Source organism: Heterodontus francisci, chromosome 49, assembly GCF_036365525.1.
Source record: "Heterodontus francisci isolate sHetFra1 chromosome 49, sHetFra1.hap1, whole genome shotgun sequence".
Taxonomy (NCBI): Eukaryota; Metazoa; Chordata; class Chondrichthyes; order Heterodontiformes; family Heterodontidae; genus Heterodontus; species Heterodontus francisci.
The window spans coordinates 14,428,662-14,441,912 of record NC_090419.1 but is presented as its reverse complement, the minus strand read 5'-3'; the positions used below and the strand labels follow the sequence as shown (position 1 = coordinate 14,441,912).

Sequence of the window (13,251 nt, the reverse complement as noted above, 5' to 3'; positions counted from 1 at the left end):
GGGTGGCCATGTTTGTTGTTGGGTGAAGGTGGCGATGTTTGTTATGGGGAGAGGGTGGCCATGTTTATTGTTGGGTGAAGGTGGCCATGTTTGTTGTGGGGAGAGGGTGGCCATGTTTGTTGTTGGGTGAAGGTGGAAATGTTTCTTGTTGGGCCAAGGTGGACATGTTCGTTGTTGGGCAAGGGTGGACACGTTTGTTGTTGGGTGAAGGTGGACACGTTTGTTGTTGGGCGAGGGTGGTCATGTTTGTTGTTTGCAGGGGGTGGCCATGTTTGTTATGGGGCGAGGGTGGCCATGTTTGTTGTTGGGTGAAGGTGGCCACGTTTGATATTTGCCGATGGTGGCCATGTTTGTTGTTGGGCGAAGGTGGACATGATTGTTGTTGGGTGAGGGTGGCCACGTTTGTTGTTGGGTGAAGGTGGACATGTTTGTTGTTGGGCAAGGGTGGCCACGTTTGTTGTTGGGCGAGGGTAACCACATTTGTTGTGAGGAGAGGGTGGCCATGTTTGTTGTGGGACGTGGGTGGCCATGTTTGTTGTGGGGAGAGGATGGCCCATTTGTTGTGGGGAGAGGGTGGCCACGTTTGTTGTTGGGCAAGGGTGGCCACGTTTGTTGTTGGGCGAGGGTGGTGACGTTTGTTGTTGGGCAAGGGTTGTCATGTTTGTTTTTGGGCGCGGCTGGTCACGTTTGTTGTTGGGTGAGTGCGGCCATGTTTGTTGTTGGTCAAGGGTGGCCATGTTTGTTGTGGGGCGAGGTTGGCCACGTTTGTGTTGGTCCACGGTGGCCACGTTTGTTGTTGGTCGAAGATGACCGGGTTTGTTGTTGGGTGAAGGTGGCCAGATTTGTTGTGGGGAGAGGGTGGCCAGATTTGTTGTGGGGAGAGGGTGGCCATGTTTATTGTTGGGTGAAGATGGCCATGTTTGTTGTGGGGAATGGGTGGCCACATTTGTTATGGGGAGATGGTGGCCACGTTTGTTGTTGGTCGAGGGTGGCTATGTTTGTTGTTGGTCGAGCATGGCCATGGTTGTTATGGGGCGAGGGTGGCCACGTTTGTTGTTGGGTGAAGGTGGCCACATTTGTTGTGTGGTGAGAGTGGCCACGTTTGTTTTGCGGCGAGGGTGACCGTGTTTGTTGTTAGTCGAGGGTGACCATGTTTGTTGTTGGGTGAAGGTGGCCTTGTTTGGCGTGGGATGAGGATGGCCATATTTGTTGTAGGTCGAGGGTTTTGTGGGCCATATTTACCTCCGTCAGGGCGTCACCATGGCCGTGACCCCGAGTCCTACGCCAGCCCATCCAGTTTCACCCCGCACTGCGGCATTGTTACCATCAACCGCATCCGCTTCCCCCTTCCTAGTCCTGCAGTCCTCTAACAACTTCTCTCTCTCTCTCTCTCTCCTTACCCAGATTACTCCCACGGCATCAAGCTGGCCTCGTCCATCCCCAGCGCGGAGAAGAAGATCCTGATTATCTTCAACGCACCCAGCGTGCAGGACCGCACCAGGTTTGCCAGCGACCTCCGTGAGTCTGTTGCAGAGGTCCAGGAGATGGAGAAATATCGAGTGGAGTGTAAGTATTGGAAAGGCGGTGATGTGTGTGTGTGTGTGTGTGTGTTTACCTCCGTTCGAGCACGCCCAGAAGCCAGAAGGTGAGGAATAAACAAACCCTGCGATTGACAGTCAGTCTCAGTCATCAAGGAACTGCTTCTCGGGTGGCTAAAGTCAGGTGACCCCCTCCCTCCCCATTTTCCAGGGAATGCCCCTGCTCAGTCATGGTGTCCACTGCCGTCAGTCACTGACCCATCCTCCGCCTCATCCGAAACTCGTCCCTGAGCGAATATCCGAATTATTCACCACCGCGGGAGTTCATATCAATTCAGAACGACCCCAGAGCCAAAGTGAGCAACGGGGAGAGGCGCTGGTAAACAAATTAACGGGAGACGCCTGTAGTCGGGACATCCCAGGACCCGGAACAGAGCCCAGTCTGCAGCCTCGGATGGTGTGAGGGGTGCTTGTCGGGCTGTGGGACCCCAGATTCAGTTGGCAAAATACGGTCACCCAACCTGAATGCAGAGTGCGTCACTGCCACCCAGAGGCATACACTTACAAAGCAACTGTTAAATCATTAGACTGGAGACTAATCGAGGGGTTCGGGTGGTTTATAGATAGAATAACAGACACCCGGGGGTGAGTTACAGACTGAAGTCTAATCGAGGGGTTCGGGGTGTTTATATAAAGAATAACAGATACCCGGGAGTGAGTTACAGACTGGAATCTAATCGAGGGGTTCGGGTGGTTTATAGATAGAATAACAGATACCCGGGAGTGAGTGACAGACTGGAATCTAATCGAGGGGTTCGGGGTGTTTATATAAAGAATAACAGATACCCGGGAGTGAGTTACAGACTGGAATCTAATCGAGGGGTTCGGGTGGTTTATATATAGAATAACAGATACCTGGGAGTGAGTTACAGACTGAAATCTAATCGAGGGGTTCGGGGGGTTTATATATAGAATAACAGATACCCGGGAGTGAGTTACAGACTGGAATCTAATCGAGGGGTTCGGGGGGTTTAGAATAGAATAACAGATACCCGGGAGTGAGTTACAGACGGGAATCCAAACGAGGGGTTCGGGTGGTTTATATGTAGAATAACAGATACCCGGGAGTGAGTTACAGACTGGAATCTAATCGAGGGGTTCGGAGGGTTTATATATAGAATGACAGATACCCGGGAGTGAGTTACAGACTGGAATCTAATCGAGGGGTTCGGGTGGTTTATATATAGAAAAACAGATACCCGGGAGTGAGTTACAGACTGGAATCTAATCGAGGGGTTCGGGGGGTTTATATATAGAATAACAGATACCCGGGAGTGAGTTACAGACTGGAATCTAATCGGGGGGTTTATATATAGAATAACAGATACCCAGGAGTGAGTTACAGACTGGAATCTAATAGAGGGGTTCGGTAGGTTTATATATAGAATAACAGATACCCGGGAGTGAGATACAGACTGGAATTTAATCGAGGGGTTCGGGGGGTTTATATATAGAATAACAGATACCCGGGAGTGAGTTACAGACTGGAATCTAATCGAGGGGTTCGGGGGGTTTATATATAGAATAACAGACACCCGGGAGTGAGTTACAGACTGGAATCTAATCGAGGGGTTCGGTAGGTTTATATATAGAATAACAGATACCCGGGAGTGAGATACAGACTGAAGTCTAATCGAGGGGTTCGGTAGGTTTATATATAGAATAACAGATACCCGGGAGTGAGTTACAGACTGGAATCTAATCGAGGGGTTCGGGGGGCTTATATATAGAATAACTGATACCCGGGAGTGAATTACAGACTGGAATCTAATCGAGGGGTTCGGGGGGTTTATATATTGAATAACAGATACCCAGGAGTGAGATACAGACTGAAGTCTAATCGAGGGGTTCGGGGGGGTTTATGTATAGAATAAAAGAAACCCGGGAGTGAGTTACAGACTGGAATCGAATCGAGGGGTTCGGGTGGTTTATATATCGAATAACAGATACCCGGGAGTGAGTTACAGACTGACGTCTAATCGAGGGGTTCGGGTGGTTTATATATAGAATAACATATACCCGGGGGTGAGTTACAGACTGGAATCTAATCGAGGGGTTCGGGGGGTTTATATATAGAATAACAGATACCCGGGAGTGAGTTACAGACTGAAGTCTAATCGAGGGGTTCAGGGGGGTTTATATATAGAATAAAAGAAACCCGGGAGTGAGTTACAGACTGGAATCTAATCGAGGGGTTCGGGGGGTTTATATGTAGAATAACAGATACCCGGGAGTGAGTTACAGACTCAAATCTATTTGAGGGGTTCGGGGGTGTTTATATATCGATTAACTGATACCCGGGGGTGAGTTACAGACTGGAATCTAATCTAGGGGTTCAGTGGGGTTTATATACAGAATAACAGATACCCAGGAGTGAGTTGCAGACTGGAATCTAATCGAGCAGGTCGGTGGGGTTGATATGTAGAATAACAGATACCCGGGAGTGAGTTACAGATTGGAATCAAATCGAGGGGTTCGGGGGTGCTTGATATATAGAATAACAGATACTCAGGAGTGAGTTACAGACTAGAATCTAATCGAGGGGTTCAGGGGGTTTATATGTAGAATAACAGATACCCGGGAGTGAGTTACCGACTGAAATCTAATGGAGGGGTTCGGGGGGTTTGTATATAGAATAACAGATACCTGGGGGCGAGTTACAGGCTGGAATCTAATCGAGGAGTTCGGGGTGTTTATATATAGAAAAGCAGATACCCGGGAGTGAGTTACAGACTGGAATCTAATCGAGGGGTTCGGTGTGGTTTATATATAGAATAACAGATACCTGGGAGTGAGTTACAGGCTGGAATCTAATCGAGGGGTTCGGTGTGGTTTATATATAGAATAACAGATACCTGGGGGCGAGTTACAGGCTGGAATCTAATCGAGGGGTTCGAGGAGTTTATATATCGAAAAGCAGATACCCGGGAGTGAGTTACAGACTGGAATCTAATCGAGGGGTTCAGGAGTTTATATATAAAAAAGCAGATACCCGAGAGTGAGTTACAGACTGGAATCTAATCGAGGGGTTCGGTGTGGTTTATATATAGAATAACAGATACCCGGGAGTGAGTTACAGACTGGAATCTAATCGAGGGGTTCGGGGGGGTTTATATATAGAATAACAGATACCCGGGAGTGAGTTACAGACTGGAATCTAATCGAGGGGTTCGGTGTGGTTTATATATAGAATAACAGATACCCGGGAGTGAGTTACAGACTGGAATCTAATCGAGGGGTTCGGGGGGGTTTATATATAGAATAACAGATACCCGGGAGTGAGTTACAGACTGGAATCTAATCGAGGGGTTCGGTGTGGTTTATATATAGAATAACAGATACCTGGGGGCGAGTTACAGGCTGGAATCTAATCGAGGGGTTCGAGGAGTTTATATATCGAAAAGCAGATACCCGGGAGTGAGTTACAGACTGGAATCTAATCGAGGGGTTCAGGAGTTTATATATAGAAAAGCAGATACCCGAGAGTGAGTTACAGACTGGAATCTAATCGAGGGGTTCGGTGTGGTTTATATATAGAATAACAGATACCCGGGAGTGAGTTACAGACTGGAATCTAATCGAGGGGTTCGGTGTGGTTTATAGATAGAATAACAGATACCCGGGAGTGAGTTACAGACTGGAATCTAATCGAGGGGTTCGGGGTGTTATATATAGAATAACAGATACCCGGGAGTGAGTTACAGACTGGAATCTAATCGAGGGGTTCGGTGTGGTTTATATATAGAATAACAGATACCCGGGACTGAGTTACAGGCTGGAATCTAATCAAGGAGTTCGGGGAGTTAGAATTAGAATTAGAATTAGAATATTACAGCGCAGTACAGGCCCTTCGGCCCTCGATGTTGCGCCGATCATCTGACCTACACTATTCCATTTACATCCATATGTCTATCCAATGACCACTTAAATGCCCTATAGTTTATATATAGAATAACCGATACCCGGGGGTGAGTTACAGACTGGAATCTAATCGAGGAGTTCGAGGAGTTTATATATAGAATAACAGATACCCGGGAGTGAGTTACAGACTGGAATCTAATCGAGGGGTTCGGTGTGGTTTATATATAGAATAACAGATACCTGGGGGCGAGTTACAGGCTGGAATCTAATCGAGGAGTTCGGGGTGTTTATATATAGAAAAGCAGATACCCGGGAGTGAGTTACAGACTGGAATCTAATCGAGGGGTTCGGTGTGGTTTATATATAGAATAACAGATACCCGGGAGTGAGTTACAGACTGGAATCTAATCGAGGGGTTCGGTGTGGTTTATATATAGAATAACAGATACCTGGGGGCGAGTTACAGGCTGGAATCTAATCGAGGGGTTCGGTGTGGTTTATATATAGAATAACAGATACCTGGGGGCGAGTTACAGGCTGGAATCTAATCGAGGGGTTCGGTGTGGTTTATATATAGAAAAGCAGATACCCGGGAGTGAGTTACAGACTGGAATCTAATCGAGGGGTTCGGGTGGTTTATATATAGAATAACAGATACCCGGGAGTGAGTTACAGACTGGAATCTAATCGAGGGGTTCAGGTGGTTTATATATAGAATAACAGATACCAGGGAGTGAGTTACAGACTGGAATCTAATGGAGGAGTTTGGGGGGTTTATATATAGAATAACAGATACCAGGGAGTGAGTTACAGACTGGAATCTAATCGAGGGGTTCGGGTGGTTTATATATAGAATAACAGATACCCGGGAGTGAGTTACAGACTGGAATCTAATCGAGGGGTTCAGGTGGTTTATATATAGAATAACAGATACCAGGGAGTGAGTTACAGACTGGAATCTAATGGAGGAGTTTGGGGGGTTTATATATAGAATAACAGATACCAGGGAGTGAGTTGCAGACTGGAATCTAATCCAGGAGTTCGGGGGTGCTTTATATATAGAATAACAGATACCCAGGAGTGAGTTACAGATTGGAATCAAATAGAGGGGTTCGGGGGTGCTTTATATATAGAATAACAGATACCCGGGAGTGAGTTACAGACTGGAATCTAATCGAGGGGTTCGGGGAGTTTATATATAGAAAAGCAGATACCCGGGAGTGAATTACAGACTGGAATCTAGTCGAGGGGTTCGGGGAGTTTATATAGAGAATAACATAAACCCAGGAGTGAGTTACAGAGTGGAATCTAATTGAGGGATTCGGTGGGTTTATATATAGAATAACAAAACTTGGGAGTGTGTTACAGTCTGGAATCTAATCGAGGGGTTCGGGGGGTTTACATTTAGAATAACAGATACCCGGGAGTGAGTTACAGACTGGAATCTAATCGAGGGGTTCGGGGGTTTATATATAGAATAACAGATACCCAGGAGTGAGTTACAGACTGGAATCTAATCGAGCGGTTCGGGGGGTTTACATTTAGAATAACAGATACCCGGGAGTGAGTTACAGACTGGAATCTAATCGAGGGGTTCGGGGGTTTATATATAGAATAACAGATACCCAGGAGTGAGTTACAGACTGGAATCTAATGGAGGAGTTTGGGGGGTTTATATATAGAATAACAGATACCCGGGAGTGAGTTACAGACTGGAATCAAATCGAGGGGTTCGGGGGGTTTATATATAGAATAACGGATACCCAGGAGTGAGTTACAGACTGGAATCTAATCAAGGGGTTCGGGGGTGCTTTATATATAGAATAACAGATACCCAGGAGTGAGTTACTGACTGGAATCTAATCGAGCGTTCGGGGGGTTTACAAATATAACAACAGATACCAGGGATTGAGTTACAGACTGGAATCTAATCTCGGGGTTCAGTGGGGTTTATATACAGAATAACAGATTCCCAGGACTGAGTTGCAGACTGCAATCTAATCGAGGGGTTCGGTGGGGTTTATATATAGAATAAGAGATACCCGGGAGTGTGTTACAGATTGGAATCTAATCGAGGGGTTCGGGGTGCTTTATATATAGAATAACAGATACCCAGGAGTGAGTTACAGACGGGAATCTAATCGAGGGGTTCGGGGGGTTTATATATAGAATAACAGATATCCGGGAGTGAGTTACAGACGGGAATCTAATCGAGGGGTTCGGGGGGTTTATATATAGAATAACCGATACCCGGGGGTGAGTTACAGACTGGAATCTAATCGAGGGGTTCGGGTGGTTTATATATAGAATAACAGATTCCCAGGAGTGAGTTACAGACTGGAATCTAATCGAGGGGTTCGGTGGGGTTTCTGTATAGAATAACAGATACCCGGGAGTGAGTTACAGACTGGAATCTAATCGAGGGGTTCGGGTGGTTTATATATAGAATAACAGATACCAGGGAGTGAGTTACAGACTGGAATCTAATCGAGGGGTTCGGGGGGTTTATATATAGAATAACAGATACCTGGGAGTGAGTTACAGACTGGAATCTAATCTAGGGGTTCGGTGGGGTTTATATACAGAATAACAGATACCCAGGAGTGAGTTACAGACTGGAATCTAATCGAGGGGTTCGGGTGGTTTATATATAGAATAACAGATACCCAGGAGTGAGTTACAGATTGGAATCAAATAGAGGGGTTCGGGGGTGCTTTATATATAGAATAACAGATACCCGGGAGTGAGTTACAGACTGGAATCTAATCGAGGGGTTCGGGTGGTTCATCTCTAGAATAACAGATACCAGGGAGTGAGTTACAGACTGGAATCTAATCGAGGGGTTCGGGTGGTTTATATATAGAATAACAGATACCAGGGAGTGAGTTACAGACAGAAATCTAATAGAGGGGTTCGGGGGTGCTTTATATATAGAATAACAGATACTCAGGAGTGAGTTACAGACTGGAATCTAATCGAGGGGTTCAGGGGGTTTATATGTAGAATAACAGATACTCAGGAGTGAGTTACAGACTGGAATCTAATCGAGGGGTTCAGGGGGTTTATATGTAGAATAACAGATACCCGGGTGTGAGTTACCGACTGGAATCTAATGGAGGGGTTCGGGGGGTTTGTACATAGACAAACTGGTACCCGGGGGTGAATTACGGACTGGAACATTATCGAGGGGTTCGGGATGGTTTCTATATAGAATAACAGATACCCGGGAGTGAGTTACAGACTGGAATCTAATCGAGGGGTTCGGTGTGGTTTATATATAGAATAACAGATACCTGGGGGCGAGTTACAGGCTGGAATCTAATCGAGGAGTTCGGGGTGTTTATATATAGAAAAGCAGATACCCGGGAGTGAGTTACAGACTGGAATCTAATCGAGGGGTTCGGGGAGCTTATATATAGAAAAGCAGATACCCGGGTGTGAGTTACAGACTGGAAACTAATCGAGGGGTTCGGGGAGTTTATATATAGAATAACAGAAACTTGGGAGTGAGCTGCAGACAGGAATCTAATCGAGGGGTTTATATATAGAATAAGCAATACCCGGGGGTGAGTTACAGGCTGGAATCTAATCAAGGAGTTCAGGGAGTTTATATATAGAATAACCGATACCCGGGGGTGAGTTACAGACTGGAATCTAATCGAGGAGTTCGAGGAGTTTATATATAGAAAAGCAGATACCCGAGAGTGAGTTACAGGCTGGAATCTAATCGAGGGGTACAGGGGGTTTATATGTCGAATAACAGATACCTGGGAGTGAGTTACAGACTGGAATCTAGTGGAGGGGTTCAGGGGGTTTGTAAATAGAAAAACTGGTACCCGGGGGTGACTAACGGACTGGAACATTATCGAGGGGTTCGTATTGGTTTCTATATAGAGTAACAGATACCCGGGAGTGAGTTACTGACTGGAATCTAATCGAGGGGTTCAGGGGATGCTTTATATATAGAATAACAGATACCCAGGAGTGAGTTACAGACGGGAATCTAATTGAGGGGTTCGGGGGGTTTATATATAGAATAACAGATACCCGGGAGTGAGTTACAGACGGGAATCTAATCGAGGGGTTCGGGGGGTTTATATATAGAATAACAGATACCCGGGAGTGAGTTACAGACTGGAATCTAATCTAGGGGTTCGGTGGGGTTTATATACAGAATAACAGATACCCAGGAGTGAGTTACAGACTGGAATCTAATCGAGGGGTTCGGGTGGTTTATATATAGAATAACAGATTCCCAGGAGTGAGTTACAGACTGGAATCTAACGAGGGGTTCGGTGGGGTTTATGTATAGAATAACAGATATCCGGGAGTGAGTTACAGACTGGAATCTAATCGAGGGGTTCGGGTGGTTTAAATATAGAATAAGAGATACCAGGGAGTGAGTTGCAGACTGGAATCTAATCGAGGGGTTCGGTGTGGTTTATATATAGAATAACAGATACCCGGGGGTGAGTTACAGGCTGGAATCTAATCAAGGAGTTCGGGGAGTTTATATATAGAATAACCGATACCCGGGGGTGAGTTACAGACTGGAATCTAATCGAGGAGTTCGAGGAGTTTATATATAGAAAAGCAGATACCCAGGAGTGAGTTATAGACTGGGATCTGATCGAGGGGTTCAGGGGGTTTATATGTAGAATAACAGATACCTGGGAGTGAGTTACAGACTGGAATCTAATGGAGGGGTTCAGGGGGTTTGAAAATAGAAAAACTGGTACCCGGGGGTGACTAACGGACTGGAACATTATCGAGGGGTTCGGGATGGTTTCTATATAGAGTAACAGATACCCGGGAGTGAGTTACTGACTGGAATCTAATCGAGGGGTTCAGGGGGTGCTTTATATATAGAATAACAGATACCCAGGAGTGAGTTACAGACGGGAATCTAATCGAGGGGTTCGGGGGGTTTATATATAGAATAACAGATACCCGGGAGTGAGTTACAGACGGGAATCTAATCGAGGGGTTCGGGGGGTTTATATATAGAATAACAGATACCCGGGAGTGAGTTACAGACTGGAATCTAATCGAGGGGTTCGGGTGGTTGAAATATAGAATAAGAGATACCAGGGAGTGAGTTACAGACTGGAATCTAATCGAGGGGTTCAGGGTGGTTTATATATAGAATAACAGATACCAGGGAGTGAGTTACCGACTGGAATCTAATGGAGGGGTTCGGGGGGTTTGTATATAGAAAAACTGGTACCCGGGGGTGAATTACGGAGTGGAACATTATCGAGGGGTTCGGGATGGTTTCTATATAGAATAACAGATACCCGGGAGTGAGTTACTGACTGGAATCTAATCGAGGGGTTCAGGGGGTGCTTTATATATAGAATAACAGATACCCAGGAGTGAGTTACAGACGGGAATCTAATCGAGGGGTTCGGGGGGTTTATATATAGAATAACAGATACCCGGGAGTGAGTTACAGACGGGAATCTAATCGAGGGGTTCGGGGGGTTTATATATAGAATAACAGATACCCGGGAGTGAGTTACAGACTGGAATCTAATCGAGGGGTTCGGGTGGTTTAAATATAGAATAAGAGATACCAGGGAGTGAGTTACAGACTGGAATCTAATCGAGGGGTTCAGGGTGGTTTATATATAGAATAACAGATACCAGGGAGTGAGTTACAGACAGAAATCTAATAGAGGGGTTCGGGGGTGCTTTAGATATAGAATAACAGATACTCAGGAGTGAGTTACAGACTGGAATCTAATCGAGGGGTTCAGGGGGTTTATATGTAGAATAACAGATACCCGGGAGTGAGTTACCGACTGGAATCTAATGGAGGGGTTCGGGGGGTTTGTATATAGAAAAACTGTTACCCGGGGGTGAATTACGGACTGGAACATTATCGAGGGGTTCGGGATGGTTTCTATATAGAGTAACAGATACCCGGGAGTGAGTTACAGACTGGAATCTAATCGAGGGGTTCGGTGTGGTTTATATATAGAATAACAGATACCTGGGGGCGAGTTACAGGCTGGAATCTTATCGAGGAGTTCGGGGTGTTTATATAGAGAAAAGCAGATACCCGGGAGTGAGTTCCAGACTGGAATCTAATCGAGGGGTTCGGGGAGCTTATATATAGAAAAGCAGATACCCGGGAGTGAGTTACAGACTGGAAACTAATCGAGGGGTTCGGGGAGTTTATATAGAGAATAACATATACCCAGGAGTGAGTTACAGAGTGGAATCTAATCGAGGGGTTCGGTGGGTTTATATATAGAATAACAGAAACTTGGGAGTGAGCTACAGACAGGAATCTAATCGAGGGGTTTATATATAGAATAAGCAATACCCGGGGGTGAGTTACAGGCTGGAATCTAATCAAGGAGTTCGGGGAGTTTATATATAGAATAACCGATACCCGGGGGTGAGTTACAGACTGGAATCTAATCGAGGAGTTCGAGGAGTTTATATATAGAAAAGCAGATACCCAGGAGTGAGTTATAGACTGGGATCTGATCGAGGGGTTCAGGGGGTTTATATGTAGAATAACAGATACCCAGGAGTGAGTTCTTGACTGGAATCTGATCGAGGGGTTCAGGGGGTTTATATGTAGAATAACAGATACCTGGGAGTGAGTTACAGACTGGAATCTAATGGAGGGGTTCAGGGGGTTTGTAAATAGAAAAACTGGTACCGGGGGGTGACTAACGGACTGGAACATTATCGAGGGGTTCGGGATGGTTTCTATATAGAGTAACAGATACCCGGGAGTGAGTTACTGACTGGAATCTAATCGAGGGGTTCAGGGGGTGCTTTATATATAGAATAACAGATACCCAGGAGTGAGTTACAGACGGGAATCTAATTGAGGGGTTCGGGGGGTTTATATATAGAATAACAGATACCCGGGAGTGAGTTACAGACGGGAATCTAATCGAGGGGTTCGGGGGGTTTATATATAGAATAACAGATACCCGGGAGTGAGTTACAGACTGGAATCTAATCCAGGGGTTCGGTGGGGTTTATATACAGAATAACAGATACCCAGGAGTGAGTTACAGACTGGAATCTAATCGAGGGTTTCGGGTGGTTTATATATAGAATAACAGATTCCCAGGAGTGAGTTACAGACTGGAATCTAACGAGGGGTTCGGTGGGGTTTATGTATAGAATAACAGATACCCGGGAGTGAGTTACAGACTGGAATCTAATCGAGGGGTTCGGGTGGTTTAAATATAGAATAAGAGATACCAGGGAGTGAGTTACAGACTGGAATCTAATCGAGGGGTTCAGGGTGGTTTATATATAGAATAACAGATACCAGGGAGTGAGTTACAGACAGAAATCTAATAGAGGGGTTCGGGGGTGCTTTATATATAGAATAACAGATACTCAGGAGTGAGTTACAGACTGGAATCTAATCGAGGGGTTCAGGGGGTTTATATGTAGAATAACAGATACTCAGGAGTGAGTTACAGACTGGAATCTAATCGAGGGGTTCAGGGGGTTTATATGTAGAATAACAGATACCCGGGTGTGAGTTACCGACTGGAATCTAATGGAGGGGTTCGGGGGGTTTGTACATAGACAAACTGGTACCCGGGGGTGAATTACGGACTGGAACATTATCGAGGGGTTCGGGATGGTTTCTATATAGAATAACAGATACCCGGGAGTGAGTTACAGACTGGAATCTAATCGAGGGGTTCGGTGTGGTTTATATATAGAATAACAGATACCTGGGGGCGAGTTACAGGCTGGAATCTAATCGAGGAGTTCGGGGTGTTTATATATAGAAAAGCAGATACCC

General features: G+C 45.7%; 1 protein-coding gene across 7 annotated transcripts in view; it reads left to right on the top strand.

Annotated features, from left to right (window-relative positions):
* Positions 1 to 13,251, top strand: part of LOC137358287 (IQ motif and SEC7 domain-containing protein 2-like) — a 133,888-nt gene that overhangs the window by 98,724 nt on the left and 21,913 nt on the right. For all 7 annotated transcript variants that reach the window (XM_068024203.1, XM_068024204.1, XM_068024200.1 and 4 more), the window contains one exon: positions 1,405 to 1,566. In XM_068024203.1, coding sequence (XP_067880304.1) covers positions 1,405 to 1,566 — 162 coding nt within the window. The remainder of the gene's footprint in view (positions 1 to 1,404; positions 1,567 to 13,251) is intronic.